We start from the raw sequence: 17,487 nt of genomic DNA on the forward strand, positions 1-17,487 counted from the left end.
AAAGTTTAGTCTCCCACACACGTTCTTTACTATTCTTCTTTCACCTGTCCGAAACTATACTAACTTAAGCATTAGAGGACCTTCGCCAAGGACCCCCTAGTTTCTCGGCACTGACGTTTAGTTGGCTTATTTCCATATATGCAGGATCGAAAGGAAGCTTATCTGTGAAGCAAAAAAATCTTCTCTCAATCAACAACCACACCACCATACACACCGCATCATCTCTACCGTTTTCAGATAGGATCAATAATAATAATAATAATAATAATAATAATAATAATAATAATAATAATAATAATAATATTATATACAGTATTTCAACAATAGTTATGAAGCATGAAACAATGAAAGTAAAATCACAAACAATTTTAAAAACATAAAAACCTGGAGTAAAAATAAGAAACCCTAATTTTAAATGAAACAAATTGGCTTTCATGTCTTGAGTTAGACGCTTCAACCAAACGATTCAATCAAATTCTGAAACACTTTCACAATCATAACCCCCACAATTAATGAGCTTAGTTCATTTTGGGCAATAATCGCCATTGTTTTGCCTAATCTCCGTGCAAATTAGTGTAAGATATTATAATTAATGTAAGTTGATACATGAACGCCTTGAAGGTTCTAGTAGCTACAAACAACCCAAAGACTCACAGGTTGGCTCTGTTTGTTCATAACGGAGAATGCTTAACAAAATCTGACTCAGGAAGAAGCTCCATGTACTGGAAGTTGTTCAATATCTTGGCGCTGTATTGATAATTAAAGAGTCAATTTTAAGACATGTTCAGTGCTCAAATGAAGAATGAAACACATAAACGACTTATACCTCCGCCAATCGTTGCTTCAGGTAGTTTCTCAATCGAATACCTGTGTCTTGTAATGTACATGATAGGCACTCCGGGAATCTGTTTAAGCCTTGCACTTTTTAGAGCTTAGTAACAGGGTAAAACAGTACTGCAAAAACAATTTTAGGCCTCTACCTTGCGTATCCTTCGCTTCAAGTCTCTATCGCATGTTGCAACAATATAGCATTTATGCTGTACATGATAAGGTGGAATCCTCAATACAAGATAAAAAGGGTGGAGAATATAAAAGCTAGAAAACAGTTAAGGATATTAAAGCCAGGAGAGGTTTCCAATAAGATGATCAATTTTATAAAAACTTATAGAAACAGAAACTTTCTGCAGGACAGATTGGTGAGACTTTAGAAACACATTTTGGCATATCAAAGATCTCCAATAAGAGCACAGATGAATGGCAATATCCTCGTCTATCTATAAAATACCAGATCCTGAAGCCAATCCAATCCTTAAACACTGGAAATACCAGGTTTGAAATAGTAGAATTGGTTGACAAGATAAAACAGGATAAACCGAAAGGATGGTTCAATCTGACTCAGACCCTATGTTGCAGTAACGCCGAGGAAATTGATAAAACTTAGCTAAACAAGTCAGCAGTAAACTTAGACAGGACGAGATATTTGGTCAATATGGGCTCAGTGCCTGAGCCAAATACTACAAAATTTAACAAATAACTGAAACATTTGATGAACTTTTAGAAAAAGTAAGCAAGTGGAAATTGGTGTTTACAAGAATATGTATCGGAACTTGCAACTATGCACAAACACAACAAGAAGATAACAATTAACAAGTCCAGGAAATAATATTGCTAAAAATTGAGAGGTTTAAGTGTTATAAATTAGTTTGTTGCAAACCTGAGTAACCCTGTCAACGATGCAATCATCAGCATAAGTCCCTTTATGTGTGCATGGTAACCTATCAAATCTAGGATCTTTGGCAATCCTGTAAAAGAAAAAAAATATATACATCTAATTAACCATTAAATAGTAAAATTGAATTATATATTTTATGAAATTGATGAAGAAAAAAAAAGAAGTTACCTTAAAGCCACACGATACTTCTGTCCCAACTTTTCAAGCTCAGCCATAACACAATCCGTGATGCATGGAGTGCCTATAGTACAAACATGAGTGAAACAATTTCTTTATAAAATAGATAAAGGTGCTAAGATGACCCAAATAATCCTCCTACAAACAAAATACGAAGGCACGGTCCTCATCTAAAAGACAACTTACATTTAGCATAGAGGCAATCCATCATGCCTTTCTCCAAATCCAACTAGAACCATTAAGAAAGCAATCAGCAAAGATAACAAATAAAGAAAAATATCATGTATTCTATAGGAATAAGACCCCTTACAAACATAGCATGAAATTAAGATTTGCAAAGATGAACCTCAGCATTTTCATACATGTTTCTACGACTATCACAAACATTCTTGAAGAGCCAACACACATCATCTATAGGAAAGAAATTATCGAGCAGTGGACATTTTGATTAATAAATAATACATGAATAAACTGTACTTCAACAAGGTTCTGATAGATATTTCTACTGAATGAAAAGTTAGCAAAATTAACAATACTAATTTCTCCAGCCACCTAGTAGTCTCAGCTAGAATGGCCATTATATACAATACAATTATATTTAGGTCGGTAAATGAACCAAACGTTCGTGAACAAGCTTGGTGTTTGGCTTCAAGTTCGTTCAATATACACAATCAATTAAATAAACAAGCTTGAATAGCTTATTAACTAAACAAACAAACTTGAACACATATGTATTTGTCTCGTTAATGTTCGTAAACAACGTTCGTGAACAATGTTCACGAACCATGTTCATTAATAAAACTCTTATCAATATATTAAATAAACAAAAAGTAATAATAATAATAATAAATAAATAAGTTTGAATTATTAAGCTTAATAACCAATCAAACAAGTAAAAGTTTCAAACAATCAAACGAGCTTCAATTAAGAGCTCGATAATATCTAAACGAACCAAACTCGAACCAAGCCCAAGCCAAGCTTGAATTGAAAGTTCGATAACATCTAAATGAACCAAGCTTAAGTCAAGCTTCAAACAAGCTCAAGCTTATAAAAATTAACCTAGCCAAGCTTGAACAATCATTTCAAAGACTTGGTTCATTTTAAGCTCGGCTCGGCTCGGCTCGGTTCGGTTACTTTATCAAACAAGCTTGAACACCCCGAAACTCGACTCGGCTCGTTTACAACCCTAATTATATTTACCATCATTGAATTGAGCAAGCAAATAATTCTCGTTAATTGCAAAAAAGAAATTTTGGTAGTATCAACTAACACAATATCCTCAAGTTTCACCAACCACTATTAAGAACGGATGAAATCCTAATTTAAAATCTTTATAAAATAAAAAATATAAAAATAAAATATTTTTTTAATATATATAATTAATGGGATAATTTTATTAGGCTTTAATTAAACTTATAAAATTTATCTCAATCATAACTAGGAGTTGATTAAAATTATTAACCTATGTTTTTTTATTAAAAAATACATTAAAAATCACTCCTCTTACCCCTATTTCGTTGTTCCACGATGATCGCAGGCATGGGCGGCACGCATGGCCCGCGCAATGCGTCGAAACTCGTCTCCGGCACACTCGAAAGCGTCGTCAAGCCCGCGTGACACATCTAGATGCGTCACGGAGTGCTAACGTTGTGTCGGTGCTGGTCCGTAGGCGGAATGAGATGTTTTGCCCGTATTGGGCGAAACAACCTAAGATTGTAATCTATGGATGAAATGATAACAAACACTGTCAAGTATGTAAATAATATTAATAACTATATGTAAATAATATTAATAACAAGAAGATAAGAGATAGCATTAGCAAAACAATTAGATTTAATAGGGTGTACAGCAATGACTTCACCATCAGAAATAGGGCACTTGGAGAAATGTTAACAATTTAATCTTAGCTTCAAAAAAAGATGGATTAGGATTCAGGTATCTACTTTTTTGATATAAACAAAGAAATATATCTTTTGAGAGAGAGCTTCAGTAAATGTTTGATACACAAACAGCAAGAAGTCCGAGATGAGACTGAGTAAAGTTCTAACATTTATTTGAAAAAGCGAAAAAGACAGAGAAACATGGTAGAAGAGAAAAAATAAACAATCATTTTTAAAAAAATGCAATGGATAAAGAAATTGATAGAAGTGTTGTGAACAAAAAGAGACTAAGACCTCTATGTATAGGCCAAGCGGTGTGTACTGATGGGAGGAGACTATATTTGGTCATTTGTTTATTGCAAGAGAGGGATAAATGTTAGGGGAGATAAGATCAATTTCTAGCATTAGCTTTGAGAGAAGAGACACATAAGAGAAAGAAAATAATAAATCTCACATTAAATCATGCATACAGCATCTCAAAAGCTGAATGAAAAATATAAACTTATTGTTGAATATAGAATCTAATGGTACTTCAACTTTGAAGTTAAGGAGTGTAGATAAAGATGCCTACTTTGTTGTAACTATTTTTGTCTTCCTCATTTGTCCAATAATGGCATGTCTTATTTTGATTTCAGTGTCCCCATTTTTGTTCCTTTATTTGAAAATGTATTGCGTGATTTGATTTTAATTACAGCACCTTCTTTAATCCGAAAATTAGGCCTTTGCAACATCCCTTTTTGGGATGGTGAGGTGTTGTCCTTGAGGATTAACTTAGGGACCAATTTCTCTAAAATTGGTTGAGATTATAGACATATTGTTATCGCACGTGGTGAGGAAAGGAAGGCTATAGGACTTATTCTAGGATAAGGCAAGGGTTCTGTGTTTGTCTTGGTAGCAGTGTAGGAGTTGGTGGGTAGTAACTGTGAGGCCTCATGGTTGTTGATCATAGTATCCGCATTGATCTTGGCATAGACCATATCGGTGCTAACATGCACGAAGTGGTAAACCTGGCTAATGACCTTTCAGACCTTGAGCAAAACATTTCATATATGTTGTTGGTGAAGACAATGGAGATGCATATGTACTTGTCAATTTGGGTCTAGGCAACCAAGCAAGTGCACTCTTGATGAGAAATCAGATGAGTTTAGCATGCATTAATCAAGCTCGTCAAGGAACCCAGACTGTAGTTGGGATAGTCGGACAAGATGATTGGTGATGTGGAGAGTGATGGATCTTGTATTCTCAATGATGAGGATGCCACTTGGCATGCATTTTACCATGTTCCCTTTGCAACAGGAATTCCAATTGGGAGTGAAGAACATAATGGTAAACTCTAAATACAAACCTTAGAGCCTAATCAATTACCAAGTTGAGAAGGGTATAAAGTAGAAAAGGAATAACTTACAGTTATATATAAACAGGATTCCAAAAAAACCACAAATAACTAAATATTCATGGTGGGATAACTACTGAAAATTGTAAACAAGTACCATCATCCATAAGCCCATCAAAAACTAGGATGTGACACTCCCACTGACACTATGTAAAGAAACCCTCAATTAGTAGTTCATTATTTATCTAGAAGCTCCTCCTGGGATAATTGAGAACAGAAACTATATTGCCTTTTTTACACATAGCATAGGCATAACCATCATTGAAAGCTATAATGCATAAATGAAAGGCACCTTATTTTGGATAGAGAAGTTAATGAAATTGGTGTCCACAATAACCCTGTAAGGTGGGCAAATAGCAGCGTTGTATGTGAAGACCAATGCAGAGGAAACACCCGGCCTTCAAAACAAGAAGAGAAAAAAATAAAGAAAATATCTGTAGGATGAAAAGCACTCATACAATGAATAACATATGCGTACACATTGCGAGGAAGCTTCTCCTTTTCAAGATCCTTCTTTTTAGGATTCAACACCTCTTCCTTGTACCTAAAATTAAAATTCAGAAATATTGTAACATACAAAGAGAACACAACAAGATGAGCTTTTCACTTACTTCCTGAGGGTTTTAGGACCGATAAGCCTCTTCGTGACAGCAAACTTAGGACCTTTCTTCGCTCGCCCCATCACTGGAGTACACAACACAAGCACAAACACAATACAATCAATTCATCTATGAAAAATGAACCACCGAAATCATGAAATGTAAGACATGGTAATTAAATAATACGTGTTATTGGAGAAATAACCTTATAGAATTTTCTGGATTTAAACGGAGTCCGTATGACATGTTTAAGGGGATGAATCGATTAGGCTTAGAGAAAGTCTGTTTGGGGTATCAATTAATTGGGAGTTGATTGATTAAAATTAATCTAGGTATATATAAAATACCTAAGGTTCTTTTATTCCTCTCATTATCTCCTCCCAACTCCTCTTCTTCTCCCCGAGTTTCTCTCCAACACAATCTGTGCAAACAGCACCACCCACCACCCTACCACCGATTGCCAGAAGCCGACGGCTGATGTCGTGCGCCCTCCTCCTCCCTCTGCCAATGCCCTAGATGCCAGCCGTAGTCGATCACCATCCTGCAGTAGCTCGCCATCGTTGCGCACACCGCATGGTTCTACGGTCCACCGCCGGCCAAGTTTCCTTGCTTCTCTCCAAACGTCATTTCCTCCTCTTCACAGTCTCGACTCCCTGTTCATCGCAGTGCCTCCGCCTTCACTCGATCGCCACCATCACCGGCAGATTGATTGGTGTCGTCGTTACCAGAAGGGGGAAACAACGCAAGGAGGTCTAGAGCTACCCTCCCTCTTGCTTGAGGACCGATGCAGTAGTTGCTGCCCTCTGAGGAGTCATTAATTGCGAATTCATAGCTTCCCTCCCTTGCGCCACTACTGGATGCTTGCCACCAGAGATCCGCCATCGGAGAAGAAGGGGCCAAATAGGGTAAGCCCTTATTTCAATTTCTAGGGTTGTGTGAACCTAATTGTCTTAATTTGTGGAATAGAATCTGGATTAACCTTTGGATGTAATTGAATGATTATTAGGTTGAGGGAAATCAACACATTTAAGCCTTGCTGAGACATAGGCATCCGAACAATGTCCATCCAACGGTGTAAGTCTCCTTCAGTGTTTCTTTCCCTTTGATTTCTATCTTAGATGAGCTATTTTGTTCAGGAGTTTATATGCATTATTAATTCATGTTGTGCTTGGATTAAATTGGAACATGTGAAGGAGTAATTGGATCGGATTAGATTGTGCTAGTCAATGATTTGGTTGATCCAATTACAGTTTCTAATTAGATTAGGTTTTCGATTAGTTATGTGAATCATGATAGGATTTAGCTTGGTTAAATTCTGATCATTGGGAAGGTTGATTAAAGATTAATGCTTAATCAATTAAAGAGATAAGAGATAATGGATGGAAGATTCATTTATTAGTTGATTTCATTAGTTGGATAATCTAATCAAGACAGGAAGCATGGAAGCATGTTGACAAGAAGGGTTAACTAATGATCATTGCGTAGGAGTTTAGCTTTTGGTTTTGGGAACTAGGTTTAGCTAGTCGATGCATGATGTGATTAGCTAAACTGCACATTATGTGTTTGAAAGAGTTTGGATTCGAGATGAGCATCTCGACGTGAAAATTGTTTGACATGATCTACGGATAAAGACAGGTACTTCTTCCTTGACCTCTTTAGTTCATTGAACTTAGTGCATGACTGTTTTTAATTGATAGATTAGGTTATTTTACCTTAAATCTGTTTATTTTTATCCTGCTCGATACTTATTTGCTTGACCTTAGAGATGATCTAGTTATTTCATATACAGTCTGGGCTTTGGATATCTATACTCTGTTGTATATACACATGTAAAGTATGTGTTGTAGGGGATATCTTGTTGACTAAGTTAACATGCTGATTATGCATATGATATTGAGTGTACACATGTTTCGTATGTGCTATAAGAGTTACCATGTTGCCTGTCCATTTGTATCTTGTTTGAGCACACATGTCTAGTGTGATTATTAGATGTTTCATGTTGATTATACCTATGTTGTAGTGTGCATACATGTATGATATGACTATTGGAGATATCGTTAATTATAATTACGTTGTAGGATGCGTACGTGTATGGTGTGTACGTGTCTAGTGTTGCTACTTATTGTATTTGTTGTTTAGTAGACACCAGTTGGATCTATTCGAACCTATAAACTTAGGTGATAGATAGATCATGTATTGGAGGTACTTATAAGGATTAAGATGTTGCATTGATGATGAGCGTATTGGTGACATGATTAGTTACATCATGTCCATCATTGCACTGTATGCTGACAACTAAAGTCTCTCTTGTAGTTGAGAGTTGTCGGTCATTTTTAGCTGCCCATTTGGCCACTGAGGGAGAGTGGTAACTAGGAGTGGAGCTAGTCCTGTCGTGCTCAATCATTCGCTCAGTCATATACATTGTCCGCCTCGGCCACTCGAAAGTAGTAGTATTTAGAGGGTAGTATAGTTCAGTAGGATCTAGAGATGCGAGCAGTCCCTAACTCCGTCGTGTTGGTGACATGATTAGTTGCATCATGCCCATCATTGCACTGTATGTTGACAACTAAAGTCTCTCTTGTAGTTGAGAGTTGTCGGTCATTTTTAGCTGCCCATTTGGCCACTGAGGGAGAGTGGTAACTAGGAGTGGAGCTAGTCCTGTCGTGCTCAATCATTCGCTCAGTCATATACACTGTCCGCCTCGGCCACTCGAAAGTAGTAGTATTTAGAGGGTAGTATAGTTCAGTAGGATCTAGAGATGCGAGCAGTCCCTAACTCCGTTGCTATATAGTGAGATAGCTACTTAGCGAACTATCCTCCTCGGCCACTCTATAGTGGTATCTGGAGAGTAGTACAGTTGTCATTGTCCGGATCTCTCGGCCACATAGGTCATGGTGTCTTGAAGGATGGGCAGGAGTGACCATGTTGCATGCACGTGCATATTGTCATGCTTCATACATGTTCAATTATCATACATGTATATACTGCTAGTTATGATACTTAGATGTTACGAGTAGATCTATTGTTGATTCCTAGTGAGTTTACTGATCACTATACCGTGTGTGTTTGATCCAAATTGGATATGTGTATTTATTTTTATTATGTCAGTTATGATTATGTGTATTCATTATGTCATATATGATCATGTTCTCATTTCCCTACTGTATACTTTGATCTCCATGTTTTATATTGACCATGCATCCTATTACCCGCTGAGTCACCAGACTCACCACCCTCATTTGTACTTTTATGTTCCTCGGGTACATGTGGATGTTGCAGAGTCGCTTGGAGGATCCTGTCCGTCAGTCCCATGTCACATCGAGTATTTTCTTCCATTATGGCTTTTACTTGCATTATTGGTCCGAACTTGTACATATAATAAATACTTTGTGTGTGGTGTTTAGCCTTGTGGCTACTTTACCGTTTTGGTACTTGTTGTGTTTAAGTCATGCTGCCACGCAGTTTGCCATTTTGAATTGTGTGGCTTTTCTATGTCTTCCGCTTTTTTTGTTACAGCCATGTGGGTTGCTTATTACTCTGTTTTCTATTTCAGCTGTGTGGGTTGTAGATTATTATACTTGTACAATCGTATGACTATGTATCCAGGTTTCATTTGTTTACAGGGGAGATGTTGTCCGTTTGTCAGGTCCCTCTTCTCGGGCGTGACATGAAATGTCATGTTTCTATAGACATATTAATGGTGAATCTAATCATGTTTCTGTAGACATATTGGAGAAATATCTTCAAAACGAAGCAGATACAATCTGTTGGAGAGAACTAATTTAATGTCCCATATCACGAAGCATAAACCAATCAGAACTAATCCATAGTTTGCTTTCAAATGTTCTTTTATATAATTTTTATGCATTCTTCATATTTTACAGATCAATTATAAGTAGTAGCTATCTACCCTCATTTCTTCCTTTACTTCAGGTTCCCTTCTCAACACTGTTTCAAAGATTCTATCCAATCGAGGATGGCAATCAACTATAATTGATGCAATGACAACACATGAAATTGCTGTTGTTGGGTATTCACTATAACTGAAACTCTGAAAGCATTACAGATCTATTGAAGGTTGGATTAGTGGCTAAAAGACACTCAAGTTGTTAATTATCTTGATACCTTTTGTTATGGCAAAGGTTTAGGTTGGCAAACTAATTTCAGTGGTCATAATATCAATTAGACATCAGAATGATTTTAACATAATTTACCTTTTGAATTTACTGCTAAAAAGGGAGATTAATATGATGTCTCGGGAAATCCCTAGAGCAAGTTGGTAAATTCAGCTCTACTCTCCATCAATTTGGGATGATAGAAAAATGTCAAACTCCTCAGTATTTTATCAATGGTCTAGCTCTGAGAAAAACATATCCTTTGTTCATTTATGTGAACCTCTATTGAAATAAAAAGATAAAAGGCATACCTTGACCAAAATTTGTAAAGATCTTAGTAACCTAAAGTATTTTCTTGGCATAAAGGTTCTCAGTCAAGAGGAGGGATCTATATCCCTTAATAGAAGTATGTATTTGGCATGCTCAAGGAGGTTAGTATGTTAGAGCAAAACAAGTTGATATACCCATAGATTGTAATGTTATTTCCTAATACCAGAACACAAGTTATTATCAAATATGGGAAAAGTACAGGAGACTAGTTTACCTTGTAGTCACTTAGTCTGATGTCTCATTTATTGTGAGTGTGATCAGTTAATTCTATGGGGTTCTATGCTATGACAATTGGAAACCAACCTTAAAGGTTTTATGATATCACAAGAATGCTCTAGTAAATATTCTCCTATACTCATACTGAACATACCATATAAATTGTGTTGTATACAGATACATATTAGTATACTCGAGCACAAATAGAAGATTCACGTTAAGATATTGTATTCTACTTGGAGGACAACCAGCTCCCTTGAATGACAAAAAGCAAGCTGTTGTGATTACGTCAAATGCACAAGTGGAGTATAAACTCATAGCTCTTGCTGCATGTGAGACCATTTGGCTCAAAGAGTTAATAATTAAGGGATGTAAATTTCCAAGTGAGTAAATGCACATTGCTTTCAATCTTGAACTTCATTAGAGAATGTAACAAATTGAGATTTAATCATTTCATACAAAAAAAAAGTGCAATCCAAAGAGAACCACTTCTTTTATTAGTTCCAATGATCAATTAGCAGATTTGTTCACTAATATTTAAGATATCTTGAAATTGAATATTTGTAATAAATTAGAATTTTATAATATTTTGAATCACCTTAAAAGAAGTGTTAAGAAAAAAATGTAAATAAAATAAAACTCCATTGTAAACATACCAAACTACGAGGAGTAAATGTTAGTGAACAATAATAATAATCTAGGAAAACAAACCCAAAATTTTCCTCTTAGCAAATATGACTGCCTGGACAGTTAAATTGTTACGTTCCTAGCCTCCTAGAAGCATATAAACAGAACAGGTTTCAACCACCTGTGTTCAGGAGAGATCACTGATTTCCACAACAGTTCTTCTTTAGGTAGCATAATAGAAAGACTTGGAAAAGGAGTGAAACTGGCCTACCCAGAGTTCTATAATTTCTATCTAATTATTAGCTTACAATTACATCTCCTAAATATGATTTATAATACTTTCTAACCTCTGGCTTTGAGATATTATGTAACAGAGCCAGAAAGTCAAATGTACAAGAGAAAGATATAAAAATAATTAGTTGATTCTAAAAAAAATCAAATGTCCATGGTTTAGTATCAAACCCCATAATTAGTCGGACAGGATATAATGTAATTCATGAACAAAATGAAGCAAAATTTGTTCATATATTATTGTACATTAGCTACATTCGTGGGATGATTTTTTTTCATTGTTATATATTATTGTACATTAGCTTTTTTATATTCTAGTTTTTAGTCATGCGCGCCAAGTACTTATCTTAATATTGGGCTAATGACCTCACAAATACTATCAAAATAGTTATTGATAACCATTAAAATTTACACATTGGTTTATAGACTAAATCTCCAACTCAAAGTGGAAGGGAGAAAGGTTGTTTGTTTCGACCTCTAATCATCACAACTCTTAGACTTTAATCAATTCCTAATGACAACCTAAATCATAATTACAAAATGGAATAACTCTATATTTTCATTCATCATGGGAATCACGAACAATGAGTCCAGAATCAACTCAAGCATGGTTCGTCGACGAAGAATGACCGGAAAGGGCGTTCCGGCACTGGAACGCCTCATGACGTGTCAAATTTCGGGTAAATAACGTTGATTGCTACGGGACGGCGTTCTCGGGAATCATAACGGCGAAAAAAAAGGCATGGAACGGCACTGAACAGAAAGGGTTAATCGACGATAATTCCTCTTAATTAAATTCGTTACCCGACTCTTCTTGGACGGACGCTCGCGGCCTCTTCCCAGCGGCGGATTACGGCGGCAGGCTGCCGGCGGATGTTATTTTCCGGCTGCTCAGGATGGGAAAGAACGAGAAGTGTCAGCAGGCGGAGAAACCTGCGGTGCGTCGGGGAAGTTGGAAACAAACTGCAGCAGAGTGGAAACTGTCTGCTGCGGGCGGTGATGATTTCCGTCGGCTACTCGCGAACAGATCGGCGCCGGGTCGGACGGCGGAAAAGTGCGCCAACAGAAGAGAAGCAGTTTTAATCGAAACCTAAGGTTTTAGTTAAAACTATTAAAACAGTGCAGTATGTAAATAAATCAAATTAAAAGCGGAATTATCCCCTAAAAATATTCTATAAAATTTATTTAAAAATTTCTCAATAAATTTTTTTAATTATTATTATTATTAATTTAATTATTAAACTTATTCTAAACCGAATTTTAAATGGGAAAATATTTATTTTATAGAGAGAGAGAGTTGTTATTGATACGAGTCATTGCTTTCTCTAAGCAAATGATATCAATATGTATGTTATATTGTATGTTATATATTTTTGAAAATCTTCATATCCTTTTGTTAGAATAGAGATTTTAATATATTTAATAAATCTATAATAATTATATTAAAATTTGAAAAAAGTAAGTAATACTCAAATTGTTATTCATGTCTAGCTCGATTAATTCTATAATTATCTTTTCATTATTTTAAAATCTAGATTCATAAAGAACTAAAAATACATTAGCTCTAATACTTTTCCTTATAAGTCCTCTAAGGTAAAACACAATTAACCCTAGGTGGATGTGATTATATCTTCTTTACAAGAGTTCTTGTAGAATTTTCAATCATAAAGTTTAATCGTTCTTCACCTCCATTAGGTATGTAAAGGGGTTATGACCTGTGGTGTCTATAAAGTGTCGTAGAAAAAGATAAGATTTCTTGGTTGTATAGGCGATGCGGATTAAGTGAATTTAATTGTTTATTTGGAAAGGTCACTAAATTTTATTTACATCTATCAATTCTTCTAACTGATATGTGGATGTACTATATCGTCACCTGTTAAAGTGTTAAACCAGGAGTTAGTGCTATTTGTTTCTAGTTGTCCTCTTACTCTTACTGTTTGTGAAGGACTAACAAAAGGTTTAGTCTGAGTTGTGAAATTCATCGAAATGTCCTTAGTTGTGCATAAGAAATTTATAGGTACTAGGTAGTTATCGTGAGACTATTTTTTTAAGAGAAAGTTTACCAAGGTGTTTATTTATATTTTCTAAGGCTTCTTTTAGATTCATTGCTTGGGTATTCTTATAGAGATGACTTTCTATTGTTAACGGTTGGTTTTCTAGTAATATTATTCTATGGTACAAAGAAATAAGCAATGCTAGTATAGTATTATTTTATTGAACTAATACTTGGTCTCCGAGGTCTGTTAGCTCAAGGCTACAATAGCCGTTATCCTTTGTTTTATAAAATTGTTTTAAGAAGTCAAGAGCTTCTTCATGGTGGGTATTTTTGTACTACAATCGGTTCATTTAAATTTTATTCTGTCTAGTGTTTTATGTAATAGTTTGATCTCGTTGTCTACTTGGTTTTTGTAGGTGTGAAGTGACTTGTATTTGACGTAATAGAGTTTCACAAGTTTGAGATGGGCACTCTCGTGGAAGGTGAACAAGATTAGGTTGGCTTGTTTGGCTAATCCTATTGTTTAAAGTTAGGAATATGTACATATATACACATATAAAAATAACTTTAAAATCAATAGTATGATTTTTGTAGTTAAATTTATATTCCATAATAATATGGACTCAATCAACCGAAACAACGCCACTGAGGCTGACCTAATAAGGTAACCAAACCAACTAGAAACCCCACACAAACTCAACATAACATCAGGCCACGAAAAACCTATTATGTAAGAAAGAGTTGAGAAAAGAAATCCAATTTAAACAAAGACAAACATGTTAAAAAATTCAAACCAAATAAAACAAATGCTAACACCATTATGTGCTTTGCTTGTAATGAGTCAGGCCACTTATCTTCTACATATCCTAACAAAAAGAATTTATATACCAGGGAAGCAAAACTATTTATCTATACTAATATGAACTTGGTAGAAATACAATCAGATATCTCTAATACTGTCTTTATTTATTCTATAGTCTCCGTAGACGACCTTGAAGAAATACCTCCTTCTTTCGATTACATTTAATCAATTCCCTCTTAAATACCTCATATAAAGTCCCTAATGTAAGTATTCCGGGTAAGTTTTGATGTGATCAATTAAGTTAAGTTAGATCTTGTTGTATTTAATCCTTGTGTCTAAATGTGCAGGAACTTAGGAATACAGGAAGTCGAGCGAAAGACACAGATAGCGAGAAGGATGACACAAGAAGTGAGTCGACGGGCTCGATGCATTTGAGGGACGAGGTGTTGCAGAAGAGTACACTGGCAAACATGAAGGATGTGCGCGGTGCTTCTGAGGGATGAGAAGTTAGAACGGAAGTCTACTCGAGGAGAAGGCTAGAATTGGGTTCGAGTGAGCTCAACTCTAAATGGCCGGAGAAGGCCATTGATGTTGACTTGTCCAGGCGCCTGGACCATGTCCAGGTGCTCGAACAGGATTGGGAACCCAGACCCCCTGGCACAGCAGCAGCGCCTCGGTGAGCCATTACTGCGATGATGATGTCGAAGGCCAAGTCAGCAACAGTCTATTATTGTAATTATCACCAATAGTCAAACTTAGATTTTGATGAATAATAAATGGATTAAAGTTAGATATTATCTTTGTTTAATTTATCTACCAAGTGTGCAGGATATGAACTTGATCGGTCTAGAGGACTGAAACACCAGGCTAAAGTCCAGCTAGGTTGATAGCTAGCACAAAATCCAGATTGATTGAGATCTGGCAAAAGGAAGTTCAGTTCGGTTGACAACTAGCTGAAGTCTAGATTGGTTGAGATCTGGTAGGAAGTCATGGTGGATCAAGGGACCTGACATCAAGAAAGTTTGTGATTGATAAGTGAAGGTAAGCAATTGGAGAAGAGATCCAGTAAGGATGCGTTCCCGGTTGAGGGAACAGTAGGCGTTGGTCCGACCTAGAGTTTTAGTGAAACTCAAAGTCAGGATCGAACAGTCTGAAGATTGTCAAATATTACTTTTTTTAGATATTATTGCTTGTTAGCCTAACCTTATGATGCATGAAAGCAAAAGGAGGAAAATGGGGCTCCAAGCGCCTGGACCTTGTCCGAGCTCCCGGACCTCCGGGGGCTTGGAGTTTCTCCAGGCTCCCGGACCTCTAGGGGCTTGGAGTTTCTCTAGGCGCTCGGACAAGTGGATAGGCGCCCAGGTCAGTGGCTGAGTTGGAGCACGTCAACTGATCAACACAAGTCAGCGGTCCGAGTGTCTGAACTGGTCGGGGTGCCCAGAGGTGGAAAAAGTCTGAGGGATAGATTTTCGATGAGGTGCAACCATGTCAGCACACTCTAGGCCCTTGGGGGTAGATTTAGGCACCAGATAGGGCTATAAAAGGAGTGTTCGATCAGCAACTTCAATACATCAATTACTCTGACTTTCATTCTTGCGTGTTGTAGGTATCCCGAGATAGTTTTGATGTGGTTAACCGAGTTAAGTTAGGTCCTGTGTGTATTTGATGCTTTGTATTTAAGTGTGTAAAAACTTAGGAACACAAGAAGTTGAGTGAAAGACATAGTTAGCGAGAAGGATGGCACGGGAGAGAGTCGACGAGCTCGGTGCGTCCTAGGGGCGAGGTGCTGCAGAAGAGCACATTGGCAAACGAGAAGGAAGCATGAGACATTTCCGAGGAATGAGAAGCCAGAGCGGAAGGTTGCTCGAAGAGAAGGTCGAAAAATGGGTTTGAGTGAATCATATTCCGGATAGTCGAAATTGTTGGATCGTGAAGAACGCTAGAGGGGGGGTGAATAGCGATCATCGAAAATAGAGACAAAATTAAAGTGTGCAGTGGAAGAGAAAATTGAAAACAACGCTAACAAACCAATTTTTACTTGATTAGAAGCCTTCGTCAACTCCTACTCCAAGGCTTGCACTCGTCAAGTTCTTTCATTGGGCAATCCACTAACAATTCACAAATCTTTACAAGAGAAATACAATAGATCTATAATTTAAGTGTAGAAATAAACAAGTATACCAACAACTTCTCAGAGATTTGGAAGGCTATGCTTTTAGTTGTTGGAGTCGCGCCACTCTGTCGTCGAAGTTGTGTTGCTCAGTCATCGAAGCAACGCCACTCGATCGTCAGAGTCGTGTTATGGAGTAGCAGGAGCATCTTTAGAGCAGCGCGTAAGAAAGTAATCACAGAAGAAGCTTGTGTATTATGCTCCTGGTGGAAGACTGCTTATATAGGCAGTTTCGGGCACCTGGATCCCTTCCGGACGCTTAAACCGTGACGTCAGCCCATCCAATTAGCTTGTTCTAAATTGAGGTTGAGATATATTTTAGCATTCCGGGCTCCCAGATCCCTTCCGGACGCCTGGACCTGACTTTTTCAGCAACTCATTTTCCTACAAGAAAAAGTTAGTTCGAGACAATAAAAATTATATTACCCTGCAAAATAAAGTTAGCACAATATATCAAATAGAGTAGTAATTAGATTCTGTCTCCTCAAGACCAGAATCTAGTCAAGATCTCAACTTAGATTTCCGAAATGGATCTAAGTTGGATCGATGTCTACTGTTCCCTCAAATGGGGAACGCGCCCTCACCAAGTCACTCCCCTCCAGTGACTTACCTTAACTTACCACTTTGCCAGACATCCGGTCAGCCTATCGACCTGTCTGGACTTCATGCCAACTATCTGGTCAGCCTGTCAACCTATCTGGGCTTCATACCAGTTATCCGGTCAACTCGTCGACCTAGCTAAATTTTTTACCAGATATCTAGTTAGTCCATCAACCTATTTGGACTTCTCCTGCACACTTAGTTACATCGTTAGATTATAACAAACCTAACTTAACTTACTTTATCATTCATTAAAACCTGAGTTCGACCGTTAGTACAACCTATACTAATAATCTCCTCCTTTTTGATACAATGACAACCTGGTTAAGTTAGGAAAAAAATAATATAAAAAAATGATATAGTTTTTAAGTTAGTCTTGTCTTAATGTTATGCTTTGCTATTTTGCTAACTTAATCCACCTAACCAGCTTCGGGCGGCCGGATCCCTTCCGGGCGCCCGAACCTAACTTTTCCAGTAACTCATTTTCCTATAAGAAAAAGTTAGTCTGAGACAATAAAAACTATATTCCCTGCAAAATAAAGTTATCACAATATAGCAA

At 36.8% G+C, this 17,487-nt stretch overlaps 1 protein-coding gene across 1 annotated transcript; it reads right to left on the bottom strand.

The window, feature by feature from the left end:
* Window positions 1-425: 425 nt before the first annotated feature.
* On the bottom strand, window positions 426-12,458 carry LOC121984248 (rRNA-processing protein FCF1 homolog). The gene is made up of 10 exons (XM_042537088.1): window positions 12,165-12,458; window positions 5,794-5,866; window positions 5,661-5,726; window positions 5,475-5,580; window positions 2,096-2,138; window positions 1,901-1,973; window positions 1,715-1,802; window positions 981-1,037; window positions 827-905; window positions 426-747 (listed from the first exon to the last, which is right to left on the bottom strand). Exons 2-10 carry the CDS (start codon window positions 5,862-5,864, stop codon window positions 734-736), a joined length of 597 nt encoding a protein of 198 aa, XP_042393022.1. The 5' UTR covers window positions 5,865-5,866; window positions 12,165-12,458; the 3' UTR covers window positions 426-733.
* Window positions 12,459-17,487: the final 5,029 nt, after the last annotated feature.

Source organism: Zingiber officinale, chromosome 5B (genome assembly GCF_018446385.1).
Source record: "Zingiber officinale cultivar Zhangliang chromosome 5B, Zo_v1.1, whole genome shotgun sequence".
Lineage (NCBI taxonomy): Eukaryota > Viridiplantae > Streptophyta > Magnoliopsida > Zingiberales > Zingiberaceae > Zingiber > Zingiber officinale.

Excerpts from the sequence above, each read along its gene's own strand:
- LOC121984248 (XM_042537088.1), bottom strand. The coding sequence starts at position 5,864 with ATGGGGCGAGCGAAGAAAGGTCCTAAGTTTGCTGTCACGAAGAGGCTT. Across the intron at positions 2,139-5,474 it reads ACTTCTCTATCCAAAATAAG|TTGGATTTGGAGAAAGGCAT; the intron begins GTGCCTTTCATT and ends TAATGGTTCTAG. Across the intron at positions 1,974-2,095 it reads GGATTGCCTCTATGCTAAAT|GCACTCCATGCATCACGGAT; the intron begins GTAAGTTGTCTT and ends TTTGTACTATAG.